This window comes from Pantherophis guttatus, chromosome 3, assembly GCF_059756535.1.
Source record: "Pantherophis guttatus breed Tessera chromosome 3, ASM5975653v1, whole genome shotgun sequence".
Classification (NCBI taxonomy): domain Eukaryota; kingdom Metazoa; phylum Chordata; class Lepidosauria; order Squamata; family Colubridae; genus Pantherophis; species Pantherophis guttatus.
In genome coordinates, this window is record NC_142065.1 from 84,552,175 (window position 1) to 84,574,525 (window position 22,351).

General features: G+C 36.7%; 1 protein-coding gene across 1 annotated transcript in view; it reads left to right on the forward strand.

Annotated features, from left to right (window-relative positions):
* Positions 1–22,351, forward strand: part of DPYD (dihydropyrimidine dehydrogenase) — a 584,219-nt gene that overhangs the window by 417,029 nt on the left and 144,839 nt on the right. The window contains exon 16 of the mRNA XM_034437263.3: positions 3,128–3,211. Within this exon, the coding sequence (XP_034293154.2) occupies positions 3,128–3,211 (84 nt within the window). The remainder of the gene's footprint in view (positions 1–3,127; positions 3,212–22,351) is intronic.

Consider the following 22,351-nt stretch of genomic DNA (forward strand, 5'->3'; position numbering starts at 1 on the left):
GGAAAACTTTTTAAATTTCTTTCTCCCGTGGCTCCGCCCACCTGCCCCATTCCCCGGACTCCTACTGCTCACTTTTCTCCTGCAGCTGGCTGTCAGGGAAGGCAAGTGCCCAAAAGGTACCAGAGTCGCTCACTCTCCTTCTTGAATGAGCCGCTCTGGTCCATGCGCCGGCTGCGCAAGCGCACACCCAACCTGTCACTGAATTAAATAAATGGTGCACACCGTTTATTTAATTCAGTGGCAGGTTGGGTGTGCGCTTGCGCAGCCGGTGCGTGGACCAGAGCGGCTCATTCAAGAAGGAGAGTGAGCGACTCTGGTACCTTTTGGGCACTTGCCTTCCATGACAGCCAGCCGCGGGAGAAAGGTGAGCAGTAGGAATCCGGGGAATGGGGAGGGTAGGCAGGTGGATGGAGCCTCCAGCTGCCATTGCTACCGGTTCTCTGAACCACCGGCCATCATCGCTACCTACTTGCCCAAGCCGGTCCGAACCGGGAGCATTTCACTCCTGGTTAGAAGTGAATACATCATGAGAGTGAAGAAGATCTTGAAATCCAAAATCAGCAAAGGAAATACCATCAAGGCAATTAAAATCTTGGCATGGTAATTCGTCATTGGATACACAGCTGGATGTCTGAGCTTGACCCAAACAGAATTAAAAGCCCTGGATAGGAAGACACCCCCCCCCCAAAAAAAAAGAATTACAATAAATCTTGTATTTTATCCACTCAGTAATCTTGAGAGATTCTGCTTAACAATAGGTGGATGTGGAATGTTGCAAGTAGCCCAAACAGTTGAAGAAGAAAAAAGGGCATTGGAAGAATATCTGAAGAACAGCGAAGAAGATGCATTGAAGCTAGTATTCCATGGAGGCTTACTGGTCTACAAAAAGACCAAATGAAGAATAACAAAGAGACATGGCAAGGCAAGTGTTACATAGTCAGTACTAGTAGGCAAAATAGATAACAAGACCTAGCAATGACAAAGATTAGGAAACATACAGAAAGAGATTGGGGGGGGGGGGCAAATTCTGACTGCAAATTCTGGCTGCACAAGACCTTTGTGCACAAATGTACACAAAGCCAAAATAAAGAAGATAGCAACAGACAGCAAATGCCACCTCTGTAAAGCTGAAAAAACGGTGGGCCACCTAGTTAGCTGCCGCAAGAAGATTGCACAAATGAAGTACGAACAGCAGCATGACAAAGTAGCAACAATGGTGCAAAGGAATATCTGCAAGAAAAACTATTTGCCTGCAAGCAAGAATGGGTGGGATTACAAAACAGACAAAGAAATAGAAAATGAAGAAGCTAAAGGGCTATGGGGTTTTAGAATTCAAACAGTGAAGCACCTACCACATAAACCCCAGACTTAACTATTTTTCATAAGAAAGACAAAAGATGCAATCCCAGAACAACTGAGCATCTCTTGAACCTCATCAGCATTGCCAAAATCACCAAGGTTCCATTGCAAAAAGCAGCTTTACATGTAAGAGCTTATATCCTGCAATAATACCTTTAACACCATTAAACAACATCCACCTATCCCAGATCCTTGAGAAGGACTCTATAGGTGGATAACAAATCCAGACTAAACATTTGCCTGACTGTGCAACTAACCATAATGACAACAACAACAACAATGGATAGTCCCATTGATCCTTAGTGGTCAACATTACCCACTTTGGGGCACTCTGGTTTGAAGCATTCTATAAAAACATGCTTTATGAACTGAAAGTTTCTACTGAATTATCTCAGGCTACTAGGAAGAGGCAAGTTAGCTTTCGGCTTCTCTTCCTTTTTCTCTGCAGATAAGAATCCCTGAGCAAAATGTTTTGCAGGCCAGCAGGATTTTAATGTAATGATGAAGATAAAATACAGAGTTAATGGACTTCATTTCAAGTACACATTTCCTAAAATCTGCATCATAGTTCTCTAGAAATATAGAGGTTTATCTTGATGACCATTGAATAAAGATCTTCAGGGTAAAACTAATTTAATCATGAGAAGTAGAATCTTTATAATTCATAATGACAGGAAATCTGTTGGGATAAAATAAGAACTTTTTCCTGAACTTAATCATATCTCCTAAGGAAATATAATCTTTGCAAACCTCTGAAGAGGTTTGGTTCGCTTCGTCCCCAGGGCACATACTATAGGAAATAAGGTATACTGTATAGTCTCACAGTTCAGATTAGCTGAACCTATTGGAAGCCAACTACATGAGCTACTAGCCCAACTTCAAGGGTTTTTATTGGAGAAAAACTGAAGGGTTCTGTACATTAAAGCAGGATATAATTCCAGTCAGTAAATAAAAGGATGGATAAATGGCATTCAGTGGAAGTGGACAGACCTCTGGCTAAAAGAAATATATTTCAGATAAAGAGGACTCAGTCAAGTTGCCTGGCATTTACTCTAATTCTGATTGCTTCCTGTCATCCACCACTTACTTGTTCTTTTACTGTTCTGTTCCAGACGTATGTACTAAATTTGTGCATGCCTTCCAAGAATCCCATTCCTTCAAGATTTCTAATGTAGTGACCTAATTAAATTAAATTCTCTAACACTGTTTCTGTGTTATAAACCAACATGGAACATTGAACAATGGAAACAGACCACCACTAGCAACCAGTTACTAATACCAATTGTAAGCAATTCTTCTGGTACAGAAAACCAACGTATTGGGGAGTATTCATCTTGCCCACATCTTAAAATGCCTAAGAGATTTTTTTATATGGAAACATGTACAATAGTTTGATGTAAACACATTTTGAATCTGTTGTCTGAGTTGTACAGACTTATTGCACCACTCATTTGACAATATTTCCAGAATTGTTTAATTTAACTCAGAATTAATTTAGGAAAAGTAGAAAGTTAACTACCCCTGTTAATATAAAAGGATGCCTTCCTTTGGATATTCCCTTTGTTTTTATTTGATTTTCTGTTGCTCTGAAATGTTTTGTGTGGAATTAGTAATGAACTAAAATAAATATTGATGTAGGGGGAGGAAATATTGCATGTGCTGCAAGTTACATATCAGGTTGTCATTTGGGAAATTGCCTTCACTAAAGTGCTTGAGCATTTGGCAGTTAATATTTGATTCCCTCCCCCCTTTTCTGTGTATCATGTAGGCTTCTGGAGCTGATGCCCTGGAGTTGAATTTATCATGCCCTCATGGCATGGGAGAAAGAGGCATGGGACTGGCTTGTGGGCAGGTAGGATTTTTAGTCTCTTTTATTTCTCTGTTGCTGTACAGCACCATTTCACTGATAGTTCTAGCTCAGGGCTAGAACACAAGGAGTGGATTGCTAGCTTGGAATTCCCTGGTCTCTTCCTCTTTAAATATTTAGTGCCAAAAATGGGGGAAGTGACAAGCGTCTGAGATTACACACAGTGTTTATTTTTATGGAAGACAAAATTGCATTATGCGCTTGACAGGAAGCAATATCATAACAAATAGTTGCCAAAATGCTCAGACAGAATTGTACTTTATACATTCTTAATGCTGACTAGCCTCTCTGGGGAAGAACCATACAAGCAACATGATGCTCATAGGCATTTTACAGAAGGTTAGCTACACTGGTGGCATTTTATGGTTAGTTGAAACTACACTAAGAAGTGACGAGGAATCTGCGTGGGAACACAGAATGGACTTGGGTGACCTCTTTCTAAGCCACTGGTTTTGTCATTTCAGTTCCTAAAGTGGAGTCATGTATGTCCACATTTCTCTCCCATGGAATGAGAATGGAAGACCTTGGTCCAAACTCCCTGAGTGTTAGAAACCCAATTAGTTGAAACAGAAGAAAGTATATTTTTTTTAGTTGCTTCCAGTGCCCAGCTTTTATTTTTAAAAGGAACTCAGCATATGGAACTGTTAGGAGTAAGGAGAAACACGAAGTATTATAATGGGATACTTCACAAGATAAGCTTAACCAATTTAAAACACCTGCTTTATATCTAAAGAAGTAAACAGGGATCTATATTTAAGGAACCAATACTGTGAAGTGAATACAGAGCTAAGAAACCATAACCATTTCTAAAGGCACATAATTTGTTTACAGGGAAGAGTCATACTGCAAAAGTGGAGGAGGAAAAAACAGAAATTCCTCCATTTCCCCTCTCTCTCTTCTCTCACTACAACATCTTATTATGATTTTTCTTAGATAAAGAGACTATTGCATCAAAGAGTTCAGCATTTTTCATGGATTGCTTTAAATGTTTCAGGTAGACTTAGCTTACATATTCTGCTAATGTAATCCACATGTAAAGCAACAATTTGTTGCATTTCATAGATCTGATTAAATCTGAATGCAACAGTGTGTGTGTGTGTGTGTGTGTGTGTGTGTGTGTGTGTGTGTGATTTTTTTCCTGCATTTCCAAAGATGCTTATTTTCTTTTTACATAGTGCTGTTGCTGTCTTTATTCCCACAACCAAATTATCTGATGCTACATTAAATCTTGAGGTTCTGCTTTAGCCTAAATCAGCCTTTCCCAACTGGTGCTTACCAGATGTATTATATTATACTTCTTGTAATATTCAATCAGGAAAATATATTGGACAACGCTGGCACAGATTCCAGGATATATTTAGGGAATGTACATAGAAAGCAAAATACTTTTATGAATAAGCAATAAGATGATACAACACACAACAGTAGCTCAGGCTGCTTTGGAACTTGAGGGTAATCCAAAAGGTACACATTGAGACATATTTTTTAAAAAACTGGCTTCCTATATTTTTTCCATACATAATATAACTATGTTCCCATCTCACTTGTCATTTTCCCAAATGATTAAAAAAAACCTTTTTCCCCCACTTATAACTTCCTCTGAGATCTTCAGTTATATTTCTATACCCGTTGAGACAGTCATTTTTCTATAAAAGAGATTTCTTGCTTTCACTAATCCCCATCCCTCAACTCAAAATGTTGAATTTCAGAATTTGTTTTCCATCTTTCCACATTACACCATCTGCAGTCATTTTCTCTAGTCCCCTTCTTCCTGAAGTATTTGCCCAATATGCATGGAGTTAGCCTATCCTGGTTTTTTTGCATTTTTTGGTATTTCTTCATACTTCTGGTTCCACTCTCATTGCTCGATGGAAGTCTATAGTGCTTGTTTGACATAATACCACTAAGCCTTCTATGATAAAAAGGATCATTTGCTTCATTAATATAATGTAAGAAACTGGAGAACAAACATGTCCTCATAAAGCAGGCACGATGAGGTTAAAAGACCAAGGGGAGGGACACTAGGAGAAAAACAGAGGACAACTGAACAGTGAAAAAGAAGGGGAGGGGAGGGAAGAAAGAGGAGATAATTAGCAGATATAATAATCAACAATTGTTAAAGAAGAGATGAACACTGGTGGTTTTTACAACAAAATGAATTATCTATCTGTAAATAAGCAGAAAGTACTGGTGTTGTATCCTTAAACAGAAACATTCTATGTGAGTTTTACATACAGTATAATTGCTTACATTATCGCTAAATAATATTTAAATTGTTTCGCATTCATTTGACCTTTGAGTAAATAAGAAAATGTAGTTTTTCATCCTATAGCGGAAAGATACCAGGCTATGAGGAACAGAATTCTAAAGATATCATTTTGCAGTAGTGGCAGCAAAATGTTAAACTAAACTTAAACTTGGAAGAATAGGTAACCTCGACTTTGCTGCATCCTCCACTTCTGTATATAGATTGGTTGATACATTACTTTGTTCTCATTTAGAAGGTTTTGTTTATTATTATTGCTCTACCACTTTGATCATATAGATGTCTGAATAGAGAAGCAAAGAACTAAACATATTTTCAAATGGTCTAACCTTACCACTACTGTCCTTAGCACAGTCTTTCAGAAATCTATGCTATTCATTCATTCATTTTTTTTCTGGGAATTGCTAGAAACTTCAGCGTAAATAGAATGTATATAGTAGTAATGGCTAACCTTTTTGCCATTGTGTGCCAAAAGTGGGGGGAGCACGGGGGGGGGGGTTCGTGCGCATGTGTGCCCACACCCATAATTCTATGTGCCCCACCCCCATGTGCACATGCATGTGCGCCCCCCATGCTCTCCCTGCTTTCGGCATGCAATGGCACGGTGGGCCCAGTAGGCCCATTTTTCGCTCTCCTCAGGCTCCATAACCTTTGGAGGGAGGAGGGTGAAAACGGTCTTCCCTAACCCCCCCCCCACCCGAGGCCCTCAGGGGGCTGGAAACAGCCCATTTCCCAATTTCCGGTGGGCCCAGAAGACCCGAAAATCAGCTGGCCGGTGCGCACCTGTGCACACGTGCCATAGTTTCGCCATCACGGGTATATAGAAACATGGTGAAAGAGTGGGTGGGGAATGGCAGTTATTTCATTCAATTCTGAAGAGAACAGAGATTATTACTTTGGGGGCCCCACTGTCATATGTGCACTAAAAGACAGGACAAGCTGACAACACTCTGTTTACAATTTTAGACCAAGATTCTGTTACATAGTCTGCAAGTTAAGGGGACCAGAACAGAAGTGCAAATATGGAGACAACCTTATATCAGAAACTTTAAGGATATCAGAACAGAATTGCAAAAATAGACTGTGGATATATTCTAATTTTCTTTAAACATCCCTTCTAAACATAGGAACAATAGATGAACTTAGTGGCAGTAGTATCTGCAAAGGCACCAGCATCTGGGTTTCATTTTTCCATATAAGATCAGGTTGGGGAACAGAGGAACGAAGAAGAATAAATTCAAATGACTTACAAATCTATTCACAAGGAATGGTTCTTGAAGGCTTACCAGTTATGGTGTTCTCGAAAGTCCTTGTTTATAGCTAAAACCAGAAATTACAGGCACTTTCCTATTTTGACAATTAGAATTTAAATGACCCTATCTCCAAAGATTTTCCCCTATCCTTCTGTAATTTGGCAGGTTTCTTAGACATTGGCAACCAAAAAAAATGGAAATGGGGATAATTGCTACATTTTCACCTTTGCATGAATATGTCTTTAGTTTTTTGTCTCAAATTTGGTATGATTTATTGCATGAAAAGGCCACAATGCCTATGCAGTTTAATTCTTTCCAAAACCACCAAGGCTATAGGCACTTTTCTTTTTGAAATAATCGAACAGTCTAGCTCCAAAACCTATGGATTTTGGATTTCTATTTCTAGGAATGTGGGCAGGCTTCTTCCCATCAGAAGATTCTAGTGTGCCTGCTAATCAAATCCCCTTCTGTTTAAAAACAGAAAATTCAATGATCTATTATTTTCCCATGATAGCCAAAAGTAGCTTCAAACTTGGCCCACAAACCAAGCCATCTCTGTTTCAGTAGGAGTTGAATCTATTTTCTGAAATGCTTAATCAGGTTCAAATAAAACTTATTCCACAACCCTATAATAAATTCTATTATATGCATCACTGGGCTTTATGTAAACATATGTATTATCCATCTATTTAAATACCTTTGTATGTATTATATACTGTATATCGTTTATTATTGAGGAGTTAATTTGGCTGTGTGTCCTTTTTACCTTTTCAAAAAGTGTTGGTGGAAAATGTTGGTGGAAAGGAATAAAGATGGTTGAAAGGAAATGTAGGGAGAGAGAAGTATGGAAGGGGTATGAATTTAAATGTTAAGTTACAGCAAGCTATGGGATATACTGCTTTGGGAATTCAAATGAAAACAATCAAGAAATGTTCTGGGGCACACTGAAATAAGAATTGTAATTTAATACCAGACTGATTCCCCTAAAATGGTGCTTTGGGCCAGTAAAATAAGGATTTGTTTAATGGAAATGTGTAAAATATTAAAAGAAAATCCATATGAGAGGAGTGCAAAACCATATATGCATGTTTATGGAATAATAATTTTGGTGTATTATTAGTTTGTGGTTTCTTCCAGGGGTCTTATAAATCCACAGGATAGCCTTGGGCTCTAAAATTGAGCAATTGGCTCTTTGATTCTCCTGTTGCTGGAAGATATGTAAAAATGTTTGTAGCCAAGTTGTTCCCTACTGACTACACATCTAAGAGGCTTCCAGTGTTTGCATTCATTATTCCTGCTGGTGCAGGTTGGAAATGGTTTATGCAAAAGAAAGATAAGGGGGGGTGTTAATACTTGAATGTGTGTATATGTATATATATATATATCAAGAATATCTTGACCTGTAACACAGAAACTTTAAAAAAAAACCTATCACATTGCATCCATTTGTCATCTATACCCTTTCCTATCAGAGGCTGCAACATTAACAGTTTATTTTAAATCTGAAATTTGAAAGTCAATCTGCTGCCAACAATAAGCTACAGATTTTACTACAGAATTTACATGGAAAAATTAATCCCAGTTGGTTGATGTTTTTAATTCCTCACCCTCTCAGAATCTGCACTTTGAAAGAAACCATATGTAATAGCTTTTTAAAAATCCTTAATAATAATTGGGCTCTTTGTATCACATCTCCTTATAGGTACAAGATTGAATAAAGAGAAAGAGAGAGATTGAGATGCACAAACTATTGCAGAAACAATAAAGATGATAGTCTGTTTCAATGAAATTATATTCCTTTGGTACAAGTTCAGATTTTCTCAGTATTCTATTTTGGAATTAACTATAATTACAGCCTAGCAAGGACAGAAGATCAATGATTTTACTGAAGAATTTGTTATTGTTAGATTAGGTCAAGGGTTAAAAATAAAATTGATCAGCTGATTTTAAACTTATCAGCAACAAGGCAAAGCTACATACCTGTGAAGTTTATGTGCCAAGAGCCCTGTTATAATTAATGCACCCCACTCTGCTGCCATGCTTGGGGAAAATCAGGAAAATCTTTTATTGAATTATTTTAAAAGAAAGATTTAAAAAAACTAACAGAAACTAATATAGATTAAAGGAAACAAATACAAAAGGAAGGAAGAACCCAAGATGCAAAAGTAAGGGGAAAAAATATGTAGCAGTCGTTTCCCATTTATTCTACAGCATTTATAAGTGCACAGTAAGTATAAATTTACCTCTTACTCTATGGTACAGCATACTTCACTTATTCCTATAATCTATTTTTTTACAACGATCAAATCCGTAAATACATAAGTTCTTTTTTTCTGTTTCATGTCAAGTCTATAAAGGGTTTCTAGTCAGCAAAAATATCATGTCTTATCTGTAATCAAAGTAGTAAAATTAGTCACCTCAGCAAGCTTCATTATCTTCTCTATCCATATCTTCTATTGGGGTAGAGTCAAATCTTTCCAGTGTTGTGCATATCATAATTGTGCCACAGTTCTCGTGTGTAAAAACAAAACCCCATCATTTTTTCCAACTGTTTATCCATTAGTCCCAAAAAGAAAAACTTCCAGTTTCAAATATATATTAATCTAGAAGTTCCTCTGAATTAATAAAAATATTTGAATCTGAAATTTTCTGCCTTTTTTACACATCCACCGGACAGGATAAAATATCCTTTGTTTTTATTTACATTTACAATATAAATTTGAAGTGTCTTTATACATTCTAGACAATTTCTCTATGCGATATATACCAATGTTACATGATTGTATAAAAATTCTCTTTAAGGTTATGACCTGCTGTAAAGTCCTTTCAACCATATACTCTTCCATTGTTTCCTTTGTAACAATTTTGAAAACAATTTTTTTGTCCTGCTTTATCATACATTCATTCACTTCTTCTATTTCAAATTGCAGTAAAGATTATGCATTTTAACAATGGTATGTTCATGAATGAAGGCGAATATATATCGTAGGATAATGTTGCAGGATCCAATCTGGGTCGGTCACTGTCTGGGACCAGAGGTTTAGTCTTCTGATCTTTCAGACTTGTGCTGTCATACATGTTGGTGACAGAGAAGTCCCCTGAAAATGGGCTCCAGCACAAGTCCAAAATGTTAGAAGACTAAACCTCTGGTCCAGTGGTGGGTTTCAAAATTTTTTACTACTGGTTCTGTGGGTGTGGCTTGGTGGGCGTGGCATGGCTTGGTGGGCGTGGCAGGGGAAGGATACTGTAAAATCTCCATTCCCTCCCCACTCCAGGGGAAGGTTACTGCAAAATCCCTATTTCCTCCCAATGCAACTCAGGAGGCAGAGAATAGATGGGGACGGGGCCAGTCAGAATTTTTACTACCGGTTCTCCGAACTACTCAAAATTTCCACTACCAGTTCTCCAGAACTGGTCAGAATCTGCTGAAACCCACCTCTGCTCTGGTCCGGATGAACCAATCCAGATTGGATCCTGCAATAGTATGTTTGGCATTTGTACAGGATTTTGTTTCAAACTCAGTTTTACACAGTTCAAAGTAAAAAAAAATCCTTCTGTTACCAGATTGTTTTTTCTTGATTTGATTTTACATTCCCTCTGAAAAAATTCTAATATCTCACAATAAGTTAGTCATTTGTGTTTGCTTATCATTTCTTGCCTATAAAAAGCTTCTAGTGATGACAGAGACAAAGATGTTTTCTTTTTTTAAAAAAAAATAATTTTTATTAAACAGTTTTGTCTTTAAAAATAACATAAAAAACAACTACAGATACATAAAAACAATACAAAACACAGCAAACAATACATACCATCTGAGGTCATTTTACAGCTTTCTGTATCGGCATATGTATTTTGCTTTTGTGGTTGTCTGTTCTATTATATCTATTTACTTCTCGATGGTAGTATAATAACATCACATCAATGTATATATTAACACATATAGTAGACACAAAGGTGTTTTCAATCACAACCTGGCTTTGTATCTGTTCCATATTCTCAATATGGCATATCTAACATAATTATTTTTAAAATCCACATTAAACTTACTTTATCATACCATAAATAACCCTGCCACCTGAATGTCCTTCTCACTGTAGAAGCCTTCTATTTCTCAGCAATCTCCCTCTCTTTCATCCAAACTAAGAAACAAGTGGCAAAATCTAATTTCAAATCCAGCAGATCTAATCTTGTTTTTTAGTTTGCATTTTGTAACATTTTGTATTTAACTCGTGGTTCATCTTCTAATTATTATTCTTAAAGCTGCTAAGGCAAATCAAGAAAATCAAAAAGAAACATGGATTAACTCTCTTGACACTTGAAAGAGCAGCTATAAAATAAATTACACACACCCATGAATGAAGCAGATTATCTTGACTTCATAGCTGGTCATATATCTACTGTTTCTTGCATTAATTTCATTGTCATATGTTGTTGTCCATCATGACATTAACTCTGTGTTCTGTGTTAAAGAAACTGAAAGAACCGTCATTATGTTGGGTTTAATCCCAGTTGTGGGATTAATCCACAATTAATCTTTCACTGAAGGTCTTACCTCACAATCTTTGAATATCTGGTGAGAAAGGTACATCGATCTCCCCATTATTCTATGTTTTTCCATATCATCAGCTGAATTAATACAATAAAGGTAGAGTACAATCTTTTTTAAGGGAATATTCCAGGGTGAAATGCTACCGGTTTGCCTCAGTTCAGGCGAACCAGTAGTTAAAAAAAGCTACCGGTTTGTCTGAACCAGTATTTCTGACGATCAGCTGTGCTACGCGGTTTATATTCACTAGAAAGCAGGAAATTCTGCTTTCTAGCGAAGCTAAACTGCGCGGCACAGCTGTTCCCCCCCCTCACTGTTCTTCTTACCTAGTGAAGTCTTCTTTTTCCTCATGAAGCGTACGTTTGGAGCACATTGTGCATGCGTGTTCAGCGTGGTTTTTGCGCATGCTGTCCATACCTGTGCACTGCACACATTTGGTGCACACCGTGCATGCGTGGGCAGTGAACCGGTGGTGATCCACGGAGGATTTCACCACTGGAATATTCTATATCAAGAGTATGGATAAAGACTTTGGTGCCTAGTTGGAAAAGGGTTCAGGTCATGAATAAATTATTTTTAATCATATTTTCCATCAGTGACACACCGGACTTTTCTTTTTAACAGTTATTTGAAATTGTTTCCTGCATTTACAGCATACAAACATAATGTGGCAAGCATGGGAGAAAGAATTAGGTGTGCTCCTTAAAATCAGACTATATTTATAATCATTACATAGATATAATTAACTGGCATTTAGAGTATTCGTTAGGTAAATGACAACTACTGGACAATTTAAGGTACCTCAAGGCATTTGGAGAGTTTATTTTTATAGTGTTGCCTTTATAATAAAAATAAAAATACCTAACTACTATTAGTTACACTTCAAAGGACTATCAGTTCTACCTGAGATTTTTATTAAATTAAAACAAGAGAGATTATTGTTGTTCGAATTCAGCCTGGCAGGAAAAGTATTAAATTTCTCCCAGTTTTCACAGCCCTGAAAGTAGCATACATAATAAAAAGAATGTGCAGTTAGTACCATGTCTAGTTGGCTTTTAGTGTCATCACAGTAAAGACCTTAAGTATGGACAGCTATAAGAGAGTCACAAAGTAAGCACTAGAATCCACTCAAGGATTTACCCATGGTGTGTTTAGTGTAAAGAGGAAATGGATCTGATAATAGTCTCAAAGTTAAGGGATGTCCCAAAGAAATGCAACTCTTTGTTTTGTTCACCCCCCAAAAAATGAATTCAAACTACTAAAAACTACAGACAGCTTACTTAAACATAAATACCACTGAACTCAGTAAGAATTACTTCTGAGAAGTATTTAGGCTAAAAATAAAGAAGTACTTATTAGTTCCAATTCAACACTCAGAGATCTCTAGATAAAAGAAGGGCATCTGACATTTAAGAACTCACTACTTTGCGTGTGTGCATGTAGAACATATTAGAACATAATAGAACATATTTTTTGTCATCCTAACACACACTTGGCTTGTGAGACTCCATTATAGCTATACATTTGGCACCTTCATACTTTGAATTAGTTATCTTATTATAAAGCCATATTAAAAAATTTATCTTTTTTATCTTTTGTTACTTAACTAATATCAATATGTAGGTGAAATTATTTAAATATAGATGTCACTTATTTCTTTATGGAACAAATCAGTCCTGAACCAATTCACATAAACTTCTAAAATGTGTGTGTTTATGCACCTATGATATATACTAGTTTTGGGTCCTGAATCCATAGCCCTGTGTGACCTGCACAATCAGAATCATTAAATATTTTGATAGACTGATTTAGATTAATGTTAATTGTTCGCTTATCCATAAACTAATTCAATTTGGGTTAACAAAATAATAAACCAGTTTCAAAGAAATATGAAAAAGAATTGTTTGAATCATTTCTCAACCTTTTTTCCATTTCTTTTTAATATTTTTGTTCCTTATGTTATTTTACTAGATCATTATTCCAGTTTTATTGAATTCAACAGCTTAACTGCTTTTCTTTCCCTTTGCCTCCTGGGCATCTGTTTTCCATTCTTCCCTGTTGCTTTCTTTAATTTCCTCTCCTACTGTTGCTTTTTAGTAAGGAAACAAAAATACTACTGTTACTGGAATGTACCAATAATTCATTTATGCCCATGGCCTTCTTTTTTATACCAGCTTCTTTCCAAATCTACATTTTTTAGTCTTGTTTTTTTCTTAAATCAAACTCAAAAAAAAAAAAAATCATTTTCTTAGAATGTCACATTAGAATGCAAGAAAAAATAATATTCTTTTACTGCCTCGTAATATTCACTGTTTATACCAGCGTTTTTATTGTACTGCAAAATGTGCATCAGACTCCATCCCTTTTTATCATGTGACCAATGAGAAAAGTGTCAGTATCTGCTTAAGATCATCTACTTTCTTTTGAACCTGTTAGGATGTCTGTAGTTCATTGGTACAAGATATACTTTCCATAAAAAAATTTCTGGTTCCATCATCAGATTTTCAAGCATATGAAATCCTGGGAAGAATCTGCCAGTCAGTGTACACATTTGTGACGGAGTTGAATCAATTAATATAAAACCATTTCTATGCTTCTTTGAACCTAATTTCTGTAATCCAAGTACAACTCTTGTTCAGAATATTAACACAGATGCGCACATAAATGAAAAATCAATAAGTTTAATATATAATAGACGGATGCCAATGTCGGGTATAAATGTGCCCCTTTCTTTGAAAGAATGTAGTTATCTTGTGAATTCTTTACACATAGGAAAAGCCATTATTAAATTCAAGGAACTAGGTTAGATGGACTACTGAAATTAGCACACAAAACAGTTTTATGGCTTTAAAAGTTTCTATTTTATCTTCATATACACAGAAAATAGTCAAATATTGGCAGCTACTACTTCAAATCCAAATAGAAATGAAAGATCTAGCCAATGCATAATCTTTCTGCTTTGTAATAGAACACTTGATCATTTCAGAGATTGATGTTTTCCTTTAATGCTTGTTCTTTTCTTTCTATTTGTAATCGGAAAGGGACTTTAAGCTTGCTCTACCTGGTCACAGGGAAAAAGTCATTTGTAGGTGTTGCACTTATACATTAGAGATTGTGTATAGTTTTCTTTGAAATTTCTCATGTCCGATGTAAACCTAATCAAACCTTTATGCCCTCTGGTATATAACCTCTGTATGAACTAAAGTACTGAAATATTGTTTAATCATACTGCATGCCACCTTTTTATAGAATGATAGGAGAAGTACTATTTTGCTTGTATAGACAAAAGCAAAAGTAAGTATTTTATTGTGTAGCAATTGGACAATTCACTTGACTTTTTGTTGTTATCATTGCTTTTGTCTTTCGTATCTTTTAGCATTGTTCAATTCTTTTGCATTTATCAATGGCTTAACTGAGACTCGAATCATTTGAATTAGTACATTTGTATATTATGGCAAGTGAATAATAAGGGTAATATAATGAATTTCAGAATGATATGAGTATGGAGACAGAGAATGGACTTGCCTTAATTTTGCATTGGACTTCATGGCTATGTGAAACAGATCTGTATCATTTTCATGCCTGACTCCACATTTTATATTCCTTACGCTGTTCTTACACAATAGTCCACCAGACATCTGGGGATATCTTTGAATATTCCATAACTAAGAACATGCTGATGTTGGCAAAGTTGACTGGTATAGAATAGCGAACTTCTACATTCATTTCTTAAGATGTCTGGAACTACCTAGTAGACATTCTTCCATCTGTAAAATCTGAAAGAAAAATTCTAGGAAAAGTATTATTTTCCCTGTAAGAGATTTTCCACAACAATGGTCTTTTTCAAAGAGAAATGAATGTTATTTGATGAATTAATATTTGATCTGAAACGGAGCAATTTAGTGGGGCAACTGAAGTCAATGCTGGCTTCAAGAGCCGCATAATCCCCATCTCCTGCCCTTTCAGCAGGTCTGTTCTTAAACCAGCCGCTAAAGAGGAAAGAAAAAAAATATAAATTATATATTGACTTTGCTTCACAAGAAAACAATTTGCTGCTTTTACCTGGCAATGCTTGTCTGACTTCTTTGGTTCAAAATTCAACTATTATTAACCTTTGACAACCAAGGAGAATAGTGATTGAATTTGGTCTTTAATGTCACTCCAAAATCAATAGTGTAAATGGCAGTTGCTCTTGTTTTAACTGCTCTGTCGCAATTTTTAAAGTCACTATTTGCATGTCCTGACTTATACTTTGCTTCAGAAACCTATTTTTTATCTTTAAAGGGGGGGTTTATAATGTCGGGAAATGCTTTCATTGAACAGAGGCAACAGTGTTTGGATAAAGAAAGAGTACAAGACCAAACCATAAAATTAAACTTTGAAAGTTTACTTTTAAAGTAGGAAAGGGGGAAATCATAGAAAGGAAGTCATAAAGGATACCAGATAAAAACATCTCAACACAGGAACTGTTTGCTGCCAGCAATTTGTAACTCATAGCAAAAAATTGTATTTAAAATGAGTACCCACCAGTCAGTACAAAATGTTTCTGTTTTGTGTTTTATGTTGTACTTTAATTGCTAAATTGAGGGCAAGGACATTGGTAATGGATTTTGCATAGTAGTCTGAAGGCATATTTTTCTGAATGTGATTTTCTAAAACTGATTTCACATAAGTTGTAAAATGATAGCTTGGTTTTTTAGATTTTTTTAAAAAATCCTGCTTTTATTATTTTTATAAATAACTCAAGGCAGCGAACATACCTAATATTCCTTCCTCCTCCCATTTATCCACAACAACAACCTTATGAAAAGGTTTGGACCAAGAGACAATGACTGGCCCTAAGTCACCCAACCAGTTTTTCATGGCTAAGGCAATTATGTTAGTGGACTTCACATTATGTATAAAACCAAATCCAAAGAAATTGCATCACAACTTCTTATATGGTACAATAAAGATTGATTTCACAAGTAAGAATTACCACCATATTTACTTACTTAAAACTACTTTTCTGTCTTTGTTTTCCATTTGCTTTGAACTGTGTTTGATAAGTTTATTCTTTTCTCTATATACACAAGTCTACATACATAGCATGAACCAGCGGTGAAATCCCCCTGATTCTATCTGACTCGTCAAACCGGTAGCACCAGCGGCGGGAGGCTCTGCCCACCCACCGGGACATCATTATGTCCCCCTTTTTTCGCCATCTGCACATGCGCAGAACCTTCTGTGCATATGCAAAAGAGGTGCACGCGTACTCCCACGTACTCCCGTTTCTGAACCAGTAGTGAAAGTAAGTGGATTTCACCGCTGGCATGAACCTACTTTCAATCAATTATGATAAAACAGATGGAGGGTTTTTTCCTCCTAAAAGGAACAAAAATACAGGGTTTTTTGGATGGAACACAGTGTCAGGAATGAACAAACAGGCCCACATATGCAGAGTTTGAGCTAACTACTCTATTATGTTCTGGTTTTAATTCAGGAATCTCTCCTGTCTGGCAGCCTACTCTTGGGAAGAGTTAGATAAGCCTCCAAGGAACTTAAGGGTGGTTGTGGTCCTAGTCCTTTTTGCAGTTGTGCAGTAATTTTAGACAAGCTCCATGCTTGATCCCTCCTCCCTTCCACTGTTTCCCAACATAAGGTAAATGTTCAGATATAAATACTTATAAAATTCATATCACATGGGTTGTTTGGGTATCTCAGAAAAAATGTTCTTCTGATTATGGAAGCAAAGTGTCTCATTCATTCAAAGGTCTCATTTGTTCCACACTGATGGGAAGTGATGAGAAAAGTTAGCTGCTTCTCCAGTAGTACAGCTAGACCATGAAGGTTCAAGTGGTTGACTATATCTGATTTCCATGTGTAAACTGAAGTCCATCTTTTGCACTTAACATCTTTTTGTTGCTGGTTTATAATCTACTTCTCCCTAATAATTAAGCATTATTGCAGAACTGCTTTAGTCATTGATTGACTGAGCCAGAAGTCTATGTAAAATGTTGGCGGATGTTGTCTTTCTTGGAACAATTAAGATGTGAATGTCTTAATGCCATGTCTTGTTATAACTTTACAGGACCAGATACATTGCGTTGACCAGATACATTTCAGTTCAGTAAACAGTTTTTCACTCAGGTTGAAAACAGGATGGCAAAACACTATGCCCTATTCTTTGCCCGACATAAATTAGCTGTAGAGAATATAAGTAGGGAATGTTTCATTCTGGCAATCAATCAATCACAATGTTCCTATATGTATTATTCTCCTATCACTCTGACTCAGCTAATAGGCCCAGTTATGGCAATTCTTTTGATTTTAGCTATTCAATAAACTTTCCCAAGCAAAATAATTCCATTTTTTGTATGGACAAGACACTTATTGAGCTACTATATGGTAAATAATTTTGGATAATGGGTTTTAATGTAGCTATTGAAAATGTAAGTGTTATGTAAAATCTTCAATTGTGCAGAAATGTGCAGACTCACTTTGGAACTCAAAAATAAAAGTGAATCAACGTATTATGAAATCTGGACTAAATTTTATGAAAGGTTAGACAAGAGGAAGAACACCAAGAAGAAGGTGTAGTGAATGTCTAGAAATATATATGTCAATGTATACTGAACTTGTGAGTAAGATATAGGTTTATTGGATATGAATACAGTTGTTTAGGAGGAATTATGTAGTATGCTTGACATGTAATGAAGTAAGATATATGTAAATTTGTATATAGATTAAGGAATATATTATTTATTGATTTGAATTAGATGGAAATGTTAGAAACTGGAGATGTCAAACCATGTCCATGGTTTTTTTAAATTTGAATTATTAATAAAAAACTTTTTAATTAAAAAAAAGAAAATTTAATTTTAGGTCTACCTTTGGGGTTCCCCACTGTTTATCAAGTTCAATTTTAAGACAGTGATAGGATTCTGTTGAGTTAAATGTATTGTAACAGGTCTGATCAGCAAACAGAGTACCTCCAGACATAAAAATATTTAAATATATGGTAACATTTACTGCTACTTGTTTTAATGTCATCACAGTTTTGGCTGGGAAGTTTAAAAGAGTACATTATGGTAACAGAATATGTGGTTATAATTTTAAAGTGAAAACAATAAAACAATTGTGTACACAATTCCAAATCATAACTTTGCTATATGGCAACAAACAAGGTGTATTTGTTCCTGCTCAAACCCGCTTAAATCCTTTTTTCCTTTTCAGTAAAAAGAAAGAGAGTGGGTAGCAAGGAATTTTGCAATCTATCTGTCTGTCTATTGATTATCTCAGTCACCAGAGTAACTTTAGGCAGTTTGCAAGTGAGGAGTAGAACAGCTATAGAAATAATACAAATTCAAAACCCAATAATAGGTAAGGAAGATAGCCAACTGATAAGTGATTATAACAATAGGAAGTAAGCTCTCTGAGTGTAATTTTTCTGCCCTATACTCCAGAGCTTGCTGGATGCCAGGTTTTAAGCCATATTCAAGCACTTTCCTTGCTCCTGGTCAGTCTAAAACAGGGGTGTCAAACTTGATTTCATTGAGGATTGCATCAGGGTTGTGTTTGACCTGGGGGGGCAGGGTGAGTGTGGCCAGCTCCTGTCACTCATGTCGGGGGAGCCTGTAGTGACCCGAGCAGTCTGCCAGCTGCGATGACCTGAAACCCTCTGCCAGTGAAAACAGAGTTTTCCATACTCATATCATCCGGCCCTGGGCCTTGAGTTTGACACCCCGGTCTAAAACAAAGCAAAACATATGTTCTATCTGGGTTTGAGGAAGAGAGTAAAAATTTGGTCTCCAGCTTTGGTCAGGAGCTGGATTTGTTTGCATAGGAGTTCCAGAGCACTTCTGTTTTTCAGGCGGCATCATGAAAGCACAGGAAATGCAAACTGCACCTGTTTTTCCACCACACTTGTAGACCTCTCTGCTAAAATCACTGAAGAAAATGGCCAGATTTTTCAAGTTTTCTCAGAATTGTGGCTAGAGATACAGTACAATCAATCAGGACTTGGAATTTATAGACTCATGATACTTATTTGTTCTGATTGTTATCTTCACCTATGCGGTATTTATCATTATATTATGTCATTTGTGCAGATTAATTAACTAGACATATTTCACCTCTAGTTGGACAAGCCAACTGGTGATACTCTTACACCATTATTTTGAGTAATATTTGAAGATATTACTGGCCAGAGTGGGTAAAAAGTTTTCCCTTCTCTTTGCAACGAATTCTGTCACATTTGTTTGTTTGTTTGAAATATGTATATAACCAATCATACTGAATTCTGGGTGGCCAATAACCAACAGTTAAAATGGTATCATTATCATCAATTAATATAAGCATATATCTATTAAAACCACAGATTGTAAAGAAACCTGGCACCATAATAAACTTTTTAACAAGCAGTCCATCACAAAACCTCTCCTCGATCTTGCACTATCCCAACACTTGAAGGAAGGGAACAGTCTTTTCGGAGGATTAGGAGGGTGAGGGCCTATCAAACTCCAAGGACAAAAGGTGTTCTATAGGGCAAGGACTGCCCTAGAAAATGCACACATCCAAGAATCCATAAGATGCAATATTTAAAGGGAAGGACCAGGAACGTGCCTATCTAAGGATGGATAGAAGTCCTGGGGAAAAAGTTCTGTGCCATATAGGGCTTTAACAGTAATAACCAGCATCTGAAATTGCACCTAGAAAGAAACCGGAAGACAATGCAGTTCACACAACATGATTCTGGACCAATTGAAACTTCCAGATGGTTTTAAAGGGCAGCTCCATTCAGAGCATGTTGCAGTAACCCAAACGGGAAATGACTAAGGCATAAGTATTTACTGTATCTTGCTTATACATCTTTGGGCTACAAAGATTTCTTTTCAGAGTGTGGAAATTAGCAGAGTACTAGCTAATTCATTGCCGATTTTAAAATAGATAGCATAATAAAAGGGCAGTGGAAATAACTACCATACAGATGACTGTTTGAACAACAGGGAGAGCCTATGAGACTATAATGCATCCACTCTCTGTTATCGCCCTGAGTTGGCTGCTGCATTGATTTTTAAACTGGTTTCCTAGCTATAAATTGTTTGTAAAGCTCCCAGTTGCAGGCAAAATTCTCCAAAGTGCTGGGAACACCCACTTGTTCACAGTTCGGTGCTCAGCATTTTTCTCAATCAGTTGTCACTATTTTGAGGCAATGATTTGAGCTCTGACATCTCAGTTCAGCCATGACAGAAAGCACAGACCTACCTAATTCAGAGTTACTTGATTCTGTCTAGGAACAGTTGATGTGACTGAAAAAAAGGGAGGAATTTGTCTCCACTGAGGCACCACAGAGTGGAACTGGAAGGGAGTGATCTGTGGAATACCTATGTGAAGCCTGACACTCTGCTTACACTTTTACTTAAGTGCAATAAAAGCCGTTCCATTTCTCATTGAAGATTCAGCTTGTACTTTTCAACTGTAATAGGTTGTCAGAAAGCCATAAGACACTCATTTTTATTGATTCTCCATTCAGGTTAAGAAAAAAGTTCCACACTAACTCTGGAAGGCCACTAAGCTAAGAGGAGCTGACACACCAATTCTCAGCCATTGTCGCATGGGAAAGTGGTCTTCTTTCCTAACACTTAGTGGTGTTTCTACCAAATATTTTTCTGTCCCAATTTTGCAGTCAAATCGACATTTCAATCTGAATTTGAAGATTACAACATCATTCATTCATTCATTTCCTGCCTTTTTACAAATATCTCAAAGCGATGAAGTTGTTAAGTGAATCACTGCAGTTATTAAGTTAGGAACATGGTTGTTAAATGAATCTGGCTTCCCCATTGATTTTGCTTGTCAGAAGGTCGCAAAAAGTGACCACACGACCCTGAGACACTGCAACCATTATAAATATGAATCCATTGCCAAGTGTGAATTTTAATCACGTGCCCGTGGAGATGCTGCAACAGCCATAAGTGTGAAAAACCATCATAAGTCACTTTTTTCAGTAGTTTTTTCAAAGTTATTTTTTGTAACTTTGATCAGTCACTAAATGAACTGTTGTAAGTCGAGGACTACATGTACTAAATACGCAAGATATCATCACTGAGATCACTTGCAGTTTGGCTCAGACTTCGCCTGACCCTGTACCTTCCAGAAAAGCCCATACTGCCTGAGAGGTTCTGGGAAGTAAAAATTACTTCTAGAAGGCATCTAGGATGAAGAAAGCTGATACAGGCTCTCCTCAGCTAAATATGATGTTTTAGGTAAGAATACTAAAACCTTATGTGATTGTGTAAGGTTTTGGGTGGTCTAGGACATGTTAGTAGATGGAGTTTTTTACAAGTTCCCATTCTAGGAGTGAGAGTGGTTGATTGGGCAAAGGTTCTATGCTTAAAGGAAGCCTAAAAGCTGTGATTTCCTCACTGTTAGTTGATAGATAGATAGATAGATAGATAGATAGATAGATAGATAGATAGATGGATGGATGATTATTATATAGATAGATTAGATTGATGGAGAGAGAGAGAAGAAAGAAAAAGAAGAAAAGAGAAAAGAAAGGAAAGGAAAGGAAAAGAAAAGAAAAAAGATAGTAAAGAAAGTGACAGTTTTAGAAAATGTGTGTAGGTAGTTTCTCTCATTTTATTTATTTATTTGTTAAATTTATTTGCTGCCTTCTTGGGCTAGTCTAGGTGGCTTTCAACAATAAAAAAAAAGAAATAAAAAGAGCGTAAACAGAAAAGAGGAAAATACTAGAACAATAAAATAAACAATGAAAAAGGAACACAGTGAGAATACATTAATATGATAAGGAAAAGTTGGACGGGCGGAGAGCGAAGGGGAAGGCAGATTATGCCATCAATCCAACAGCCGCCTGCAACTCAGAACTCCCCCATCTAGTCCCAACCTTTGTGAAAGGATAGGAGCGGACGGGGGGGGCAGATTTTACCCTAGCGCACGGGTGTCAAATTCGCCGCATTGCATTGCTGTCACCTGATGTTTTGCAACATTGTTTCCATTTGTGGAGCTGGTGCGGGAGTGGCCTAGGCATGATGCATCTGGCGCGTGGGCCGCCAGTT